This window comes from Jatropha curcas, chromosome 9 (assembly GCF_041381405.1).
Source record: "Jatropha curcas cultivar XTBG-Jc1 chromosome 9, XTBG_Jcur_1.0, whole genome shotgun sequence".
NCBI lineage: Eukaryota > Viridiplantae > Streptophyta > Magnoliopsida > Malpighiales > Euphorbiaceae > Jatropha > Jatropha curcas.
In genome coordinates this window covers 27,139,770-27,155,549 of record NC_143159.1, presented here as the reverse complement: position 1 = coordinate 27,155,549, position 15,780 = coordinate 27,139,770, and the positions used below count along the sequence as shown (strand labels likewise).

The following is a 15,780-nucleotide window of genomic DNA, read 5'->3' as shown; positions in this document are numbered from 1 at the left end:
CATGAGTTAAAGTTATTCCTTATGGGCATTTATCTTATTTGCTTGAGAATTGCGTAAGAAAATTTCCATTCGATATTCTTAGACCTAATGCATAAATTTGTCTTGAAATTTATGTGATTTGTCAATGTATCATGATGATATATTTTCATATTTCAATAATGACTATGCTTCTTAAATTTATATGCAACTGGGTTAGTTTTATTTCTTTTGGTTTTCAAATTTTATTCTCTCAATCGACCCAATCAAACCGAAAAATCGAAACATGAGATTTTCAGTTTTGGATGATTTTCCACTACACGGTCGGATTTCTTAATAAATACATTTGAATTTATTTTTTCCCACAAGGCAAATTAGACTTTGTTTCTGATTCATGCGTTTCCAGCACGCACTTCAACAAGCAATGTGGACATAATCCTAAAGGATCGTCCCTTTTATCGTGTTCCGAGACAACAAAATATTAAACTAGCTATTAATCCAAAGAATTTTAGTATATATGGACCATAATTTAATATATAGTAATAAAAATTAAAAAGCATGAAAAAAACTGAAGGTGAACCACCGAGTTAAAATGAGTTAAGCATGTTATTATCAGTTGTTTAAGGTTACAAGACAGAATTGTTATCAAACTAAAATTCAACTGAAAAAGCTATCAGACCACAATACGAAAAACAATTCATGTTTTTCCTTCTCTTCATAAAAGCAAACCATGGACCTCGCCAAGATGGTTTGTTCAGTCTTATCTATCAGACAAAAACATCCGCTGACTGGTGAAAAATCTCCTAAATTATTTCATAACCGACTGGACATTTTTGGCTAAAAAAGGGGGAACAATCCCAAAACTATATAGAATTTAATCAACTATATCAACTTTTCTGGCAAAGTTGATCAATTTCATAGTTATAGCAAAAACCTTTAAATTGTCAATGATGCTAAATTGCGCAGTCTAACTTGCCAGACCTCTCTGCTTAAAAACATCGAGCATGGCAAGTCCAATTTTCGCTGGAGACTCGACCACCGTGACTCCAGCTTCCCTTAGGGTCTTGATTTTATCTTGAGCCGTACCTTTCCCGCCTGAAACTATGGCTGCACAAGTGGAAACCAAAACGATTATTATTATATGTCAAACATGGAAGCAAATGGCAAATATTCAATGGGAGCATATCACTTCTGAACATATAACAAGTTTTGCTAACAGTAACAGAAAAGAAAATCTTCAGTACTTGCAATATCTTTTGAGGAGAGATTAGAATGTCAGTAATTTCACAATTTTTTTTCGTTTTGTTCTTCACTGAGCCATCTTTCTTTCTTTTTTCCTTTTTTGTTTTTTTCTTTTTCTTTTTTGGCAATGCCTATAGCAAACATTCAGCATAATCATCCCAAGCTGTGAAGAGAAATTAGTGTGATTAAGCCTTATGGAATAATAGATCAGCTGAATCCTTCACAACTTGTATGGGATGCATTCGAAGTTTGAAAATCAACTAAGCCAAGGCTAAATAACATTATTCTAAAACTAGTGAAATAAATCATGAGCTTTTTACCCTTAAGAATTAGAGAAGGCAGGATTTTCAGTGTATTTTCTAGTTGACTAAAATTTAGGTGTTCAATTGCAGAATAAAGGTGCTCTATGATGTTAGTCCTAACATGTCTTTGTGCCCCAAAAATCAATGCAAAAGCAGCAGCAAAGAATGTAAAAGAAGTATTATGACTAGGATTCAAAGTCAAGCCATCAACAAAAAAGCAGCAGAAAGCAAGGAAATCTTCCTCATTATCAGAATGGAAAACAAACCTCTTACTATGAAACAGACAATGAAAAACGTGCTGTGAAAACAGTTGTCTGCATACTAGAAAACTGAAATTTTGGTTTTCAGTTGTCTATATGGAGGAAAGGTCAAACTCGAAGACAAAAATCCAGTTCCAGTTTTCTTGGAGAAGTTTTCTGAAAGAACTTACACTCAAAAGTTTAAATTTCCCATCTTACTACAACTACATAGAGTAAGCTTCATAATCTTGCACACCAGGAAAGTGGGAGTTAAAGTAGAGTAAGCTTCATGAGACGAGACTTCTGTTGCGATAGCAGTATGGTTCTGTGATGTTTCTGAAAGAAATTTGATGTTGTGCTTTCTCTTGCAAGCTTGTTATTCCAGCAAGGAGGATACTGGGGTTAGGTATCATAGTAGTTTAGCTGGAGTGCTCAAGTAAACTAAGCATGTTAGTTATGGGATAAAGCCAAGTCTGGTTAACGCATGGCTGTCATTGGGTTTTTGTTCTTTATATTTAGTAATGTTATGTATATACTTCTGTTGCGATAGCAGTATGGTCCAATTCTAGGACATGTATATATATATATATATATATATATATATATATATATATATATATTTTGTGTGTTGTGTTAGAGTTACCTCTACCTTACCATTTCTCTATAATTATAATGCGTAGAAGTGCACAAAATCAAGCATAAGATACATAAATCGCATATCGTGAAATTATACCTCCAGCATGCCCCATGCGACGGCCAGGTGGGGCAGTTAGTCCAGCAATAAATGCAACGACGGGCTTGTCAGTCCCACTTTCCTGTTGTTTGATCAGGGAATCATTTTGAGCAAATAGCTGCTAGAATTCAAACTTGTATATAATGCATGGTAGCCATAATGGCATAGTTTTCTGAAGGCCAAATTACATTACCTAGATATTACAAAAAAATTGACAGTTCATGATACTGGGAATTGTAAATCAAATTTTCACATAACAGAAACGTTATACACGAAGTGGGCTCAAAAGATCAACCTTATTGAGTTTTCTTGAGTTTTCACTATCATTTATATGTATTACCACAAGTTATTTGATTGATTCACACTGAATGAAAGAATTAAAATATATTTACCTGAATTAGGTAAAAAATAGATTTAACCCAACAGGTTCTCTCCTAACCTATTCAATCTTTAAGAACTATGCTTCGTCTTGAATCAAGACAAATTAACAACCATTACCTTAATTAGTTTAGCAGCATCTTCTTCAGCAGTTCCCCCTATCTCTCCTATAAGAATGATGCCTGAAATGCATACGACCACCTTTTTAGCATGATAAGCATATCATCTCTTTCCAATATTCAACAGCAATTAATTATGCCCACATCTTAGTAGATAAAACAAACAGAAAGGAACAGTGAAAAACAACCATTGCCAATAAATAAATAAATATATTTGTTTCACTATTATGGTAATGAAACTGCCAAAACAAAGAATGTGCTGAAAAAAAAATACCAGCCAGGGATTGAGGGAACCAGTCATCAAGGACAAGCAACACAATCAAGGTAGTCAAAAGCCAAAGGCACATCCGGAGCCATAGGTTTCTCCATTTAGCACAACAAAGAAATTTAAAAAAGTAATAATAATAAAGCAGTTGCCTGATTGAAGCAAAGAAAATTTTCTAAAAATTTATTAAACAAAATAATATGTTAAAAAAAAATAGCGGAATAACTAATACAAAGAAAATGCAATCATCAAAAATGAGAGAGAAGGGACGAAAGCAAGGTTGAAAAAGAATGAAAAGCACCATGCATAAGTCTATTTTATGTTTAGCACCTAAGCAACTAGTGCAATATTATTTTTGCATATAATAGCATGTGCTTTTGTGCCTATTTCTGCATCTGCATGCGCATGTACAAGTTCTTAGCAAAATTCTGTAACATTCCTCCCCTGCAAATAAGCAAAATTAAGGAATCAAATATTTCCCATAATAATTTACCTTCTGTCTGTGGATCTGCCAAGAATCTCTCAATGCAATCAACAAAGTTTGTCCCATTGAAAGGATCACCCCCTATGCCAACACAAGTAGATTGTCCAAGGCCAACAGCAGTTGTTTGGAAAACCTGAAAATAAACAAAAATGAGCATATATGAACTAAATAAATAAAACACAACAACTCATGAGATGATACACCTTGGGAAGAAATTAAAAGGCTTAGGGTTGAAGTCTTGGTGCTATGTTAGTAAATGTTAAAGAAAGAAAGAAGAGCATTAAAAGACAACAAAGAGGGAGGAAGAGGGAGAGAGATGTGGAAATATGCAATATAAGCACCATCTTCAGCTATCCTCTACATCAAATTACAAAAATGACCTTCTCCCTTAAGTTATAAACAGATGAATAAAATACAACCCGGGGGGGGGGGGGGGGGGGGGGGAGCATGTATAATAATTCTCATCCCATGAGGCTCTGACACCTCACCTCTAAACAACAAATCACATAAACAAGTGAAATATATATCACACTTTTAATCACAAAGAAAATTAGACTTACCGCTTCATAGGTCAAAGTACCAGATCTGGAAACGATTCCAATGCGACCAGGTTTATGGATGTACCCAGGCATTATGCCAATCTTACATTCTCCTGGCTTAATAATACCAGGGCAGTTTGGACCAATCAACCGAGTTTTGGATTGTTTATTAAGCGCAGCCTTCACACGTACCTGAAATATGTTGAACCTTTTAAAGTCATCACAAAGATGGCAACAGAAAAAAAGAAAGTTAATTGTATAATTTTGCTAACATATCAACTGTACATATTGAGCTAAACACTCTATCCGGATATTCAATAAATTCTATCATCCAAGATTAAGTATTCAAAAATCATAAACCCAACAATTATTATGAGTTATGGACAAAGCCTCATAAATCCCAATACATAAGCCATCAGTTTTAAAGAACACAATCTACATGGGCAAGTAAAATAAAATCTATAAAAAAAAAAAATTCCTCGAAGAAAAATTATCAAAGTTCAAACCAACAAATTTGAACAGAACCTACCAACTGTTTAAATCAAAAATCATTCGATGTAAGAGATCAGTAGTATTATGGAATATAACACAGACTGAATTATGCCAGTCAGTCAAGTTAAAGAATACCTTCTGATGATGGAAATTTAAATTTAAAGTTACTTTACCATATCATGTTGAGGGATTCCCTCCGTAATACACACAACCAGATCTAACTCTGCTTCCGTTGCCTCCATAATTGCTGCTGCAGCAAATGGTGGCGGAACATAGATGACTGAAGCATTAGCCTTCGTTTCAGCCTTTGCTTCTGCAACTGTGTTGAAAACAGGAAGGCCCAAGTGTTCTGTCCCTCCCTTCTTTGGTGTTACACCTCCCACCTACGTCAACAAAATGGCACTTTGAAGATGTCAGAATGCACAATTGAGTCAAAAGATTTGTACAAAACTTATGTGGAAAAGTTTTGAGAAAATTAAAATAAAATAATTCCATTATTTAAGTGCCGGTTAAGCTTTATTTTCAGTTTGCTAAAAAATAACTCTTGAAATCCTGACATTTTATGTGCAGCAACATTTTACATCTCCCATTGAGAACAATCAAATTTTCAAAGCAGTTGGAAGTCTCCTAAGTACCAAAGTCTAAGTCTAACAATATGACTTAAAAAAAGCAATTTAATTTATTATTCTCCAATTAAGTGAATTAATATCTTTTAAGACTCATTTTCCTTGGGATATGCTCATTAATTCTCAGAAAGGAACAAAATTTAACAAAATGATGGAATGTAGAAAAAGAAGTCTTTGTTTTTGTAATGGAAATGAACTTAAAAAAAACACTTTCTGTAAAAAGTTGTCTTATTTTTTATCATTTGATTATAGCATTTAAAATCAATGGAAATCTTTTTCAGCAAAGAAGCAATGAGACCATTTGGAGCTAACAGAAACAAATTTTTCCACTTGGTTTTAATCCATTTGAATAGAATAGAGAATTTTATACATATGTATATATATATATATATATATATATATAAAGTTGTAATGCTTGACCCCTAATTAGCGACCAAAACCAACTGGTGGCAACAAACAGCAATTGGTAATAGCTGGTAGACTGCGCAAATAAGGTTCTTCGAGGGCATAATTCCATTCATCGTCCTGGAATTTATCACTAAGCTCAACAGAATCATTATATTTTAAAATTTACACTAGCGCTAAAATCACTCAAAAAATGCACCGATTCTACATTTTGTTAGAATTGCAAATATTATATCCAAGTAAAAATTATTCTAATACATTAATAAAAATAAAGAAAAAATAAATCGAAATTGAGTCAATAAATGAATTAAACACGATAGCTCTCAGCAACCATAATTTTTTCCAAAGAATATATACCATTTTGGTGCCGTATTCGATTGCTTGCTCGGTGTGGAAAGTGCCATTTTTGCCAGTGATACCTTGGCATATCAGCCGAGTGTTTTTGTCAACAAATACTGCTGGCGGAGGAGGCGCAGACGCCGCATATTGCCGAGCATGATTTGCCGATGATGATAGGGAAAACGAGGAAGAAGAGGTCTTGCGCGATGCGATCGAACCGAGTAGTTTGGCAACGGCTTGACGAGCCATCAGTTGCTTTGATTTTGATATTACAACTACTAGTACTGCCTCAATTCTACATTTGCTGTGTTATATTTACGGGAGAATTATTACTATTTCCTATAAATCAAATAAATACACTTAATACTTTGTTCCATTATCTTGTTAATATATATATATATTTACCGTTCGATGTTATATACAATGAATCTGCAACGCAAAAAATACAAATTGAAATTAATTGTTACAATATCAAGGATTGAATCTGCATACCCCGAAGGTAAAAAAATCATTTACACTTATTAAAATCAATTAATTAATCACTATTTTTTTATTATTTTATTTTAAAAAAATGGCAACTTTAATTTCATCTATTTAGTTAGATCATGATTTATTTCCGCTCTATTTAGTTTCTTTTAAGCTTTTGCTCTCTTTATTGTAAAAAAAAAAAAAAAAAATCATAGCTAGTGAAGTATGCTAATCGCCACTTATTATACACACACACACTACACTAAAATGAATAGCCACTTGAAAAATTGCTGTCATTTTCATTCTCTCCGGTTAGCTCTCGAGGGAAAAATCTGCAATGCTGACGGTAACAATATTCATTGAATAAGAAGGCATGCTAAATGCCATAGCCTGCTGGTCCAAGCTTACGTTGAGAGACCAAGAAAACAAAACCTTATCACCTATGTATCTATAAACAGCACACATATAGGTATAGTCTAGAGATAAGTGCATATATAATCCGAGCATAAACCTTTACCACAGTTCAATTTTCCCTTTTCTCAGTCCTCAAAAAAGTAAAAAGATCTATGAATTCCACCAAGCTCGTTCGTTACACAGAATACTAGGCAGTCAAGGATCTAATGTGTCTACCAACCACTACTGAGGTGAAGGGGCGGTTACAAAAACTCCAAAAATGGGGTCCAGAAAACTCAAGCGCCTGGAGGTTACAAGCTCATTCTCTAAGCAAATACTGCTTCTTCTAATGCCAACTCTATATTGCAAGATTCAAGTTCCCGTGGATCAATTACGAGATTCCTTTGTGTCCTCCAGACAGAGATCTTACCACCTATTATTTGGGGGTTTAACCTTGTAAATGCGGACAATCCAATTAGATGTTGTGAATGCCTCTTCCAAGTATTCAAGCTTAATGTCCTTGTTTCCAATTTCCACACCCCTTGCTCGATCATAGCTAACACAAGAAGAAATCACAAGAATTACAGAAATGCATACTGAAAACTTTCACAAAGTAAATTACAGTGGCAGTTTAGTTATTAAACATTACCTTCTCTAATATGCAAATGCATATACGTACAAGCATCTGCATGCAAGCATATAAAATACAACTTCAGAAACAAAGAGTAAGATTGCTGAACTTACCCTGAAGGCCTGCCATATTCTGTTACCAGCTCTCCAAATCGATAGTAGGATAGCTTGTACCTAAGTAACAAAATTAGCAAATAAGATATATATATAGTAGAAAGTTTAACCACAAGCGGCTCATGACATAGATGTATAGTTTTAATGCACTTCAACTCTGAAACTACAAGTTTGGCTTCAAAGCAAAATTATTAGTTGTTGATGGTAAGAAAAAAATCTACCATAGTGATTGAAACTCTAGTTTAAAGAAATCATCACCATTATGTCATCAAATAAAATGGATATATTGCACGAATAAATCCCAAGCAAATACTCCAAACATCTAGGACAGACACAAAAGACATAGTCTCAACCCAATCATGTTAGCTGACTTTTGTTTTCATGCATAGAATTACTTGAGATTCATCTTAAAAATGAGTAAATAAATTACATTATAATAACATTTTCCTAATATTACAATCCCCTCCAACACTTTTGTTCAATTACATAATTAAGTTAAAATTGGGAATAGTTTCTGATTTGACATATTGTTAGACATTATGATAGCTAACAAAAGATAATGGGATAAAGTGAAGATAATGGAAACAAAAGACAATTGAGAAAACCATGGTACTACAACATCCATAAAAGAGTAAAGTTGCTCTACACAATCTGTTCAATTGACACAAACGTGAGACTACAATATCCACTGAAGAGCAAAGTTGCAATACAATACTAAAAGAAAATAAAAATAAAAAAAAAAAAATTTGCAAATGCGATACAGAAGGTTAAACATTCAAATCTCTAGCTAATCTTCTCCCAATTGAACAGATTGTCTTTTGTCTGAACTTATTTATTTAATGTAATAAACAAACATAAGATAACTTTTATCAAGCTCAATTATGGTGCAGTAATTCACTTACACCCTTATACCAAGAACACCCCATAGTAGATTAATAAAATTCAAAATAATATAACCAAGAAAAATCCCATTAAACACTAGGGTCACAAAAACAAAAAAATCAATCTAGTTGCCAAAACCCCACCCCGCCTCTCTCTTTTCTTCCTGTTTTCTCCTTCTTCCACCCTTTTTTTTTTGCCTGTCCTAAACAAAAGAATTTACGATTCGACCATTATATATCATTCCATTTGTATTATTAGCCAGATTGGCGATTACTTGGATAAAATGCAGCAACCTTTAGACATGAATAGAAGATCATTTTACAGCCATTATATGACTAAGATATGTGAATGAGGGAGCAATATTAATGAAGAAAAATAAGCATAGAAAGGGCAACTATTTTCCAAAGGTGTCTCCCCACATTTCCTATAATGACAACTATCAGAATTACTCCTCTCAAATGAGTTATAATGACTATACAATAAAAGCACTATCAAAAACCAAAGAATCACTCTTCATATAAGATTTGTTTTCAACCACCTATACATGGAAGCAATAAAGACCCATTTTTAAGTTTATTTATATCAAGGAAACGAGGAAAAATATTCAGACCTTTAATGATATATGAAATGAAGAATGACTCAGCACAGATACTTACATGAGACAATTCAACATTTTAGGAGCTGCACCTTTGTCAACACGATATTCACCATTGACAAGATAATCAGGTTCCTTGATAACAGGGAATACTCCGCCTCCAATTCTTACCATCCACAAAAACCTAGTGCAAATGAATAGAATTAAGACAGAATGAAAGCATGTTGTCCATGAAATAAAAATTTAGCAACATCTTTCCAACAGATGCTCATAAGACACTGCTGAAATTCGCTACAGACTGTAACAGATAACTTCAGTGACCAGTCAAACAGAGAAATCTGGATTTGTCAAATTTCACAGAAAATTGAATTCACTTGATTATTTAAGCTAGATATCAACATAATGATTTTGTTTTTATGTTTTAATGAACAATTTCAAATTAAAAAGAGCAAAGGAATATAAAGATGGTAAACAACTCGAAAGATACACACTTTTCAAAATATGACTATTAGAGCCTTACTTATTGATGTCGTCAGAAGAATAACCTGTGACACCACCAAAGACAACTAATACATAATCCACATCAAGTGATCTCATTATCTCATATGCCTCGTCCTCATAAGATGACATTGCACGTCCAACAGTGGCAATGTGTGTATTGTTCCAGGTATTATTGTCAACAATAACAGTTCTGTTTCCCATGGCAGTAATTTGATACCCATAATCCCACCATGACATCACCTTAGCATCTGGAGGTGTGTTTTGCCGTAACCAATAATATGCTTCACGGTAATCATCAAAGATGACCCTGTTGCCATGGGCACCTCTTGCCGCCAAGACAATTGAGGGAGACGAGTATGCCTCTGAAGTCACCCAGGTGCAGTGAGTTGCATACTTACTGAGCAAGTAAAATGCACCAAGAAGCAATGCGATAGCACCATTTTTTTGGAAAGGCTGAGATTGATCAAGCAAAGCCTGCATGCAATATCACATGAGTGAGCCCACATTTTACAAAATCTACCAGCATAAAGTGAAACCAACCTTTGTCTAATGCTAAAAATTTAATAAGAAAGAATACTTTGTTCCAACTGGAACAATTATTAATCTATATTTTTTGCAAACCTCACAATTGCTCAGTACTAACAGTGCCGTGGCCTATATTGAGTACTAATTATGCTGAATGAAGGCCACAGCAATTGTTATGTTCAAATTGTTCTAGTTACCTTTTTCATGAGGTGGTTGGTAGGCATACATGTGTTTTCGCAGGTAAACCACACTTTATCATTAAGATCTTTTCTAGATGGATAAGTATAACCTTTTCCACATGACAAGTTGAGCATAGTCCTAATCTTATCACTCAAAAAAGTTCACTTTATGGCTGGAAAACTGAATCTGAAGTTATGTTAACAATCAATAAAACTTGGCATGTGAGCTATTAAAGAATATGAATAGTTATCCTGAATCAATGTTTGAAGAAGCTTCAATTAATAAATCAATCTGCATGTAGAAACCGCTAGTGACCCAATCTGGGGAAATGAATAGATAGTAGTCATTGAAAGCACTTTCTCATGATTTGCTAAAATAGTTACAAATTGTTTCATTATCAATCCTATAACAAGAAGGCAAGTACACAAGCATTAAGAAAAGCATTAAGTCTTAACATTATGCAATAACAATATGCTTATACAAGGTGATTTCACAGCAATACATTAGAAAGCAGGAAGTGAAAGAAGAATCTAAACCAAGTCAAATAAATCTCACCTTAGAAGAAGCTTTTGCACTGCTACCGCCTTTAGTGGAACTAGTTTGGGCAACTTTGTTCTTTGCCCTCAGCAATAATGTCAAATTCTTTATGGTAGCAGAAACAGCAATAGCACTAATAAGGCACACAGCAGGTGTGGCCACAAGAATCAACCGAACCATTACACCCGCAAAATACATGCTAGTGAGACCATACATAACTATAAATATTGTAGCATCTGATAGTCGCTTGAAGCAGAAATAAAGACCAGCAGGGAAAAAGAAAAGCAGAATATGAAAATCAAACATGAAAGATGACCAAGCAGTTGGCTGATGCTCAGAGACAGATGCAATAATGGGGATGTGATCCTTAGCATATGTAGGGTCCAGGAGAGAGTAAAACCGGCCTGTCCATGGAGAAATGTAGCCAGATGCTGTGCCAACTCCAAGAGCAATAGCACCAACACCAACTGTGAAGGTCACTGTGATTCTCAAAAAGGCTTGAAATTGCTTAGCATCATTTAGCAAGTGCTTAACCCAATCTAAGAAATAAAATACCTGTACAACAGTATAAACATGCAAGTTCAGTGTGCGTATAGCTTTCTCTGACAGCAAACTGAAGGAAATGAGAATCTATAACAAATTGCATTCTTGAAAGTGACCAACATAGTTAAAACAACACAAGAATGCATCAATAAATGGTCGAAGAATTAATCAAGCATCAATTGCTAAGCAATTCTTTGAAAAATAAAATAACAAGAGTATAACTGAATTATGCTGCTGTAAGCTCTAATTATGCAATTTGGAAGAAGATTAAGTATAATAACCTGCATCAAGAAGAAGACCCCCATTGCAGCCATATGCTCTCCAGACTGCACATGTTGGAAACCCACAAACCGAATCTGCATAGCAAGCAACATTCCCAACACATACGTGCAATTATATGCAACATACAATCTGAGAGAGTACCTCCCAGTAATTAACAGCACCATTACATAAAGAGGGATCAAATTAATGATAAACACATAACCTCCCCAGGCAGAAACCATATAGAAATACCCAAAAGCAGAAGCCAATGCCCAAGCAAGAGACCCTGTGTTAACAGCCTTAACAAACAAGTAAAATGTTAACAAGAGAGCAAAAATGGCAACCCCTTCATTATCATACGAGCCAGCCACAGATCGAGAAATGTATCCAGGACAAATGGCAATCAGAGCAGCAGCAACAAGACCAGCACCAGAGTCCCAAATCTCTTTACCAAAGAAATAGGCGACAAGGGTAGTGTTAGAGGCAAAGAAAGGAGCAGTCAAGACACAGACCTCGCGTATATGAACGGCAAAGCGCAGGATTCGAAGAGTCCAGTATATGACAGCAGCAGTGACCATAAGACCAGGGTATAGAGTGCCACCAATAATACGACCCAAAGGGTACCAACTTTCAGAATCGAACCAATTCCAGAATTCATAAAATCCTTTTTGGGTAAGGAAAAGAGTGGTTCGATAATTGAAGTAAGGATCGAATTCATGAATCATAGACTCATAACGAAGAACACTAAACAAACGGGTAATGAAAGCTAAAACGTAAACGAGACAGAGAATTGAGACTCGGATCAAGAGCTCCTGTTGCTTAGTTTTGAGCTTGAGAGACTTAAGAGAGAATGTATTAAACAGATCTGACTTGAAATTATTCAGAGATTGTGCGGATCCAGATTTTGCAGTGCCGTTGACGGTGGCCGCTTCTATTTTGCCCCCCATTTTATGAGCAGTAGAAATGAAAGATAGGATTTTTATCTGATTTTCTGCTTCGAGAAATTAGATTATTATTGGGGCTACAGAGGAAGATCAATTTTCGCCATGGGAGGAGAGAAAAAACAAATCGGGGTTGAATCGGGGTTTATACGAATATGAATATACGAGTGAGTAAGTGAGAGCGACAGACAGAAATGGTTATGGATTTTGTATTCCGATACGGCCTTCAAAAAGAGCCCAAAACGTCCTATCCTATGTTTGCTATATACGGCCTTTTTTAAGTCTTACCTATATATCGAATCAAACAAAAAAAAAATATCAATTATATATTTTTCTTTTTTTAATTTATTAAAAAAAACTCGAACTCGGAACTTCTCTTGAATATATATTTTTCTTTCAACGAACTAATAATTTTAATTATCGTTATCTTTATAGACATTTAAATATTTTTATGTAATTATATCTTTATTTTAACTTTTTTTTTCTAACATAAGGACTTGAGATGACTATTTGAAGAAAGCAATTCAATTCAATTTAATTATTAAAAATCAGTTCAATTCGATTAAAAATAGCTCGTTAATTTGATTTTCATTTAAAATGAGAAATTGAAAATTTAAGTTAAAATTCGTTTGGTATATTCAGAAATGTTATAATCCAGAAATTTCAACATTTACATTATCCAATAAATAATAAAGTAAATATAGTTTATTTTATTTTATTTTCCTAAATATTAAAATTAGATGAACTCGTATTATTCTTTTTTTTAACAAATCAATATATTTATCGATAGAGATGCAAGTTAAATAAGAATAGAATAGGAAATTACAAAGATTATTTTCTTCTAACAAGAGAAATAAGACTACCATTTAAGGCGAGTAAAAAAAATTGAATTTATTTTTATCAGAACAAAGGAATATAATTTTACCAAAAACAGAAAAAAAATGTGTTTTTTATTTTACTTTCATGGCAAGGAAAATGAAGCCAATGCTCAAATGCTAAGGCCTAAAAGCATTAGAGAAAACAGGGAGGCCATAGCAAGGGGCTGATTTGAATTTTGCAGCAACCAAATACTCGATACAAGAAACAACTCAATACAAGAAACAATACTTGTACATGATTGTCTTCAACATACAGCTGTTCTCTGCTCAAGAAAAAAACCTCTAATACAAAACATAAAATGGAAACGCAATTAATATTGTTTGTTTTTGTATTTGTATTCCTTAATCATAAGGAATTTGGATATATGCTGCATCACAGGCAAAAGGGACATCTGCATACATACCGGCAAGAGCACACCTTATGCACTCCAAAACCGTGAAAAGGTAAGCAAATGCTATAGCTGTCCAAAAATGCATACCTACTTTACCCCAGTAGACAGCAAGTGGCATCCAGCGACTCACGGTTCCTATCACTTGAAGAGCAATCTCCAGCAACATTCCCATCACAACATGAAATCGGAAAAAGTGTGGCCATTCCTTCCTCCTTACGATTCCTAGATATGCAACAAAGAAATATGCCATCAGGAACCAACTCGGCAAACTCCCAATGGCTCCAAGGAATGGGTATGTCAAGAATTCAAAGTCTTCAAGGAATGGGTGCAGATGATATGCCGTCTCAGCATACATCCATGTCTCGTGAAGAGGCATCAAATAAGGGAGACATGCTAAAGTCCTCCACCACCATCTTGGCTTCTTGGTCATTGGAGGGTAGCGAAAACTGGACGGGACATCTTTTGATGCTCGAGGGCACAAATAACGTCTGCAACGCCTAGGCAATGAGGGAATTGTGCGCCAAATTCCACCTTGATCACCACCTAAGAGTGTAGTTGATGCAGCAGAAAGGTGAAAGGATGGCAAACCTGCCATTGAAAAAAATTCTAGATGAGAACAATAAGTCATCATTAGTTTGATGCTCTACAACCTAACAAGACCATCAAAGTAACAGTTATAATGGAGAACTTGTTAAAATTGGTTACAGCATTATGATATGACAACTTGATCAAATTGGTGCCTTGAAATCCTCCTGCTTCCCAAGAAAAAACAGGGGGAAAATGAAGGATAACAATAAGGAGAGAAATGAGAATTTTGACAAGAAAATTTACATATACCTCTAGATTGTCTGAATTTAGACTCAAAAGTTGGAACTGGAAGCCATGAACTCCGGATGTTTAAGAATGAAGCCTTGGCAGTGGAATGAGGAAGACAAACAGAAACTGGGCTACTAGACCTGGTATTACATGTGCTTACATTAGTACAAGAGCATCCAGCAGCAACAGAAGGTTTTGTGCTTCCATTTAGAATCATTTCCAAGCACCTGTTTGAAGATAAAATGGGAATATATGCATTTAGGCACTCAGTATATCACTAATCAGCAAAAAATAAAATAATCCAAATCCATTCCATTTAATATCATTTTCTGCAAAAAAAGCAAAATAACTTCTTTTCCACCATCAACCCTCTTGAGTTAACCAGCTTCTTTAAGGATAATTTCACACAAACTTATCCAGTAATTGCAACCAAAATTCTTTTCTGAAACAGAAAGTCACAAAAATTTACAGCATGAAAGAGGACTAGTAACAAATTAGGGATTCGACAACAGATTAGCAAAAAAAAAAAAAAAAAAATTGAACCAATTTCAATATTTTCATACTTCTTGTTTGCTTCAACGACAATGCCAAAGAAAAAGGTAAATAATGTATAAAAAAATTGACAAATTATACCTTGGATTGAAACTTGAAATGCTGGCGAGGGGTGAGTTAGGGTTTGCAGCTCCGATTTATCAGTCTCATAGTTTATCGTATCTCGCGTTTTTATTGGGCCATCAAGACAGTAAGGCAGCGTTCCAGTTTTGTGAATCTGCGATGATGTACCGTTTATGTCGACTGGTCGTTTCGTTTATAATCGGTCATTCGATAGCAGCTCGCGTATAAAACGCACCGTTGGAAAAATTTTGATGAACTTGGCCCCTGTCTCCGTGCTTGCAGCCAGTAGACGACCAGTCGTTTATAACTGGCATGAAAAGATCAACTGTATATCAACTAAATTAAATTGAATCGGCCAATCAATTCATCC

At 34.7% G+C, this 15,780-nt stretch overlaps 3 protein-coding genes across 3 annotated transcripts; all 3 read right to left on the bottom strand.

The window, feature by feature from the left end:
• Nucleotides 1-563: 563 nt before the first annotated feature.
• Nucleotides 564-6,453, bottom strand: LOC105639815 (succinate--CoA ligase [ADP-forming] subunit alpha-2, mitochondrial). The gene is made up of 7 exons (XM_012223977.4): nt 6,158-6,453; nt 4,943-5,152; nt 4,299-4,469; nt 3,748-3,871; nt 2,991-3,052; nt 2,493-2,574; nt 564-1,083 (listed from the first exon to the last, which is right to left on the bottom strand). The coding sequence occupies exons 1-7, from the start codon at nt 6,386-6,388 to the stop codon at nt 944-946; spliced, it is 1,020 nt and encodes a 339-aa protein (XP_012079367.1). The 5' UTR covers nt 6,389-6,453; the 3' UTR covers nt 564-943.
• Nucleotides 6,454-7,077: 624 nt separating this feature from the next.
• STT3B (staurosporin and temperature sensitive 3-like b) lies at nt 7,078-12,924 on the bottom strand. The gene is made up of 6 exons (XM_012223966.4): nt 11,789-12,924; nt 10,983-11,519; nt 9,742-10,196; nt 9,283-9,405; nt 7,745-7,804; nt 7,078-7,556 (listed from the first exon to the last, which is right to left on the bottom strand). Exons 1-6 carry the CDS (start codon nt 12,713-12,715, stop codon nt 7,427-7,429), a joined length of 2,232 nt encoding a protein of 743 aa, XP_012079356.1. The 5' UTR covers nt 12,716-12,924; the 3' UTR covers nt 7,078-7,426.
• Nucleotides 12,925-13,761: 837 nt separating this feature from the next.
• On the bottom strand, nt 13,762-15,592 carry LOC105639797 (protein TIC 20-I, chloroplastic). The gene is made up of 3 exons (XM_012223954.4): nt 15,429-15,592; nt 14,817-15,022; nt 13,762-14,567 (listed from the first exon to the last, which is right to left on the bottom strand). The coding sequence occupies exons 2-3, from the start codon at nt 15,010-15,012 to the stop codon at nt 13,930-13,932; spliced, it is 834 nt and encodes a 277-aa protein (XP_012079344.1). The 5' UTR covers nt 15,013-15,022; nt 15,429-15,592; the 3' UTR covers nt 13,762-13,929.
• Nucleotides 15,593-15,780: the final 188 nt, after the last annotated feature.

Coding starts and splice junctions, on each gene's coding strand:
- LOC105639815 (XM_012223977.4), bottom strand. CDS start 6,388: ATGGCTCGTCAAGCCGTTGCCAAACTACTCGGTTCGATCGCATCGCGC. Junction 3,872..4,298: donor GTACTTTGACCTATGAAGCG/GTAAGTCTAATT, acceptor GTTTATTTTCAG/GTTTTCCAAACAACTGCTGT. Junction 1,084..2,492: donor TCGCATGGGGCATGCTGGAG/GTATAATTTCAC, acceptor CCACTTGTGCAG/CCATAGTTTCAGGCGGGAAA.
- STT3B (XM_012223966.4), bottom strand. CDS start 12,715: ATGGGGGGCAAAATAGAAGCGGCCACCGTCAACGGCACTGCAAAATCT. Junction 7,805..9,282: donor AAAATGTTGAATTGTCTCAT/GTAAGTATCTGT, acceptor TTTGTTACTTAG/GTACAAGCTATCCTACTATC. Junction 7,557..7,744: donor GAATATGGCAGGCCTTCAGG/GTAAGTTCAGCA, acceptor TTCTTGTGTTAG/CTATGATCGAGCAAGGGGTG.
- LOC105639797 (XM_012223954.4), bottom strand. CDS start 15,012: ATGATTCTAAATGGAAGCACAAAACCTTCTGTTGCTGCTGGATGCTCT. Junction 14,568..14,816: donor TAAATTCAGACAATCTAGAG/GTATATGTAAAT, acceptor TTTCAATGGCAG/GTTTGCCATCCTTTCACCTT.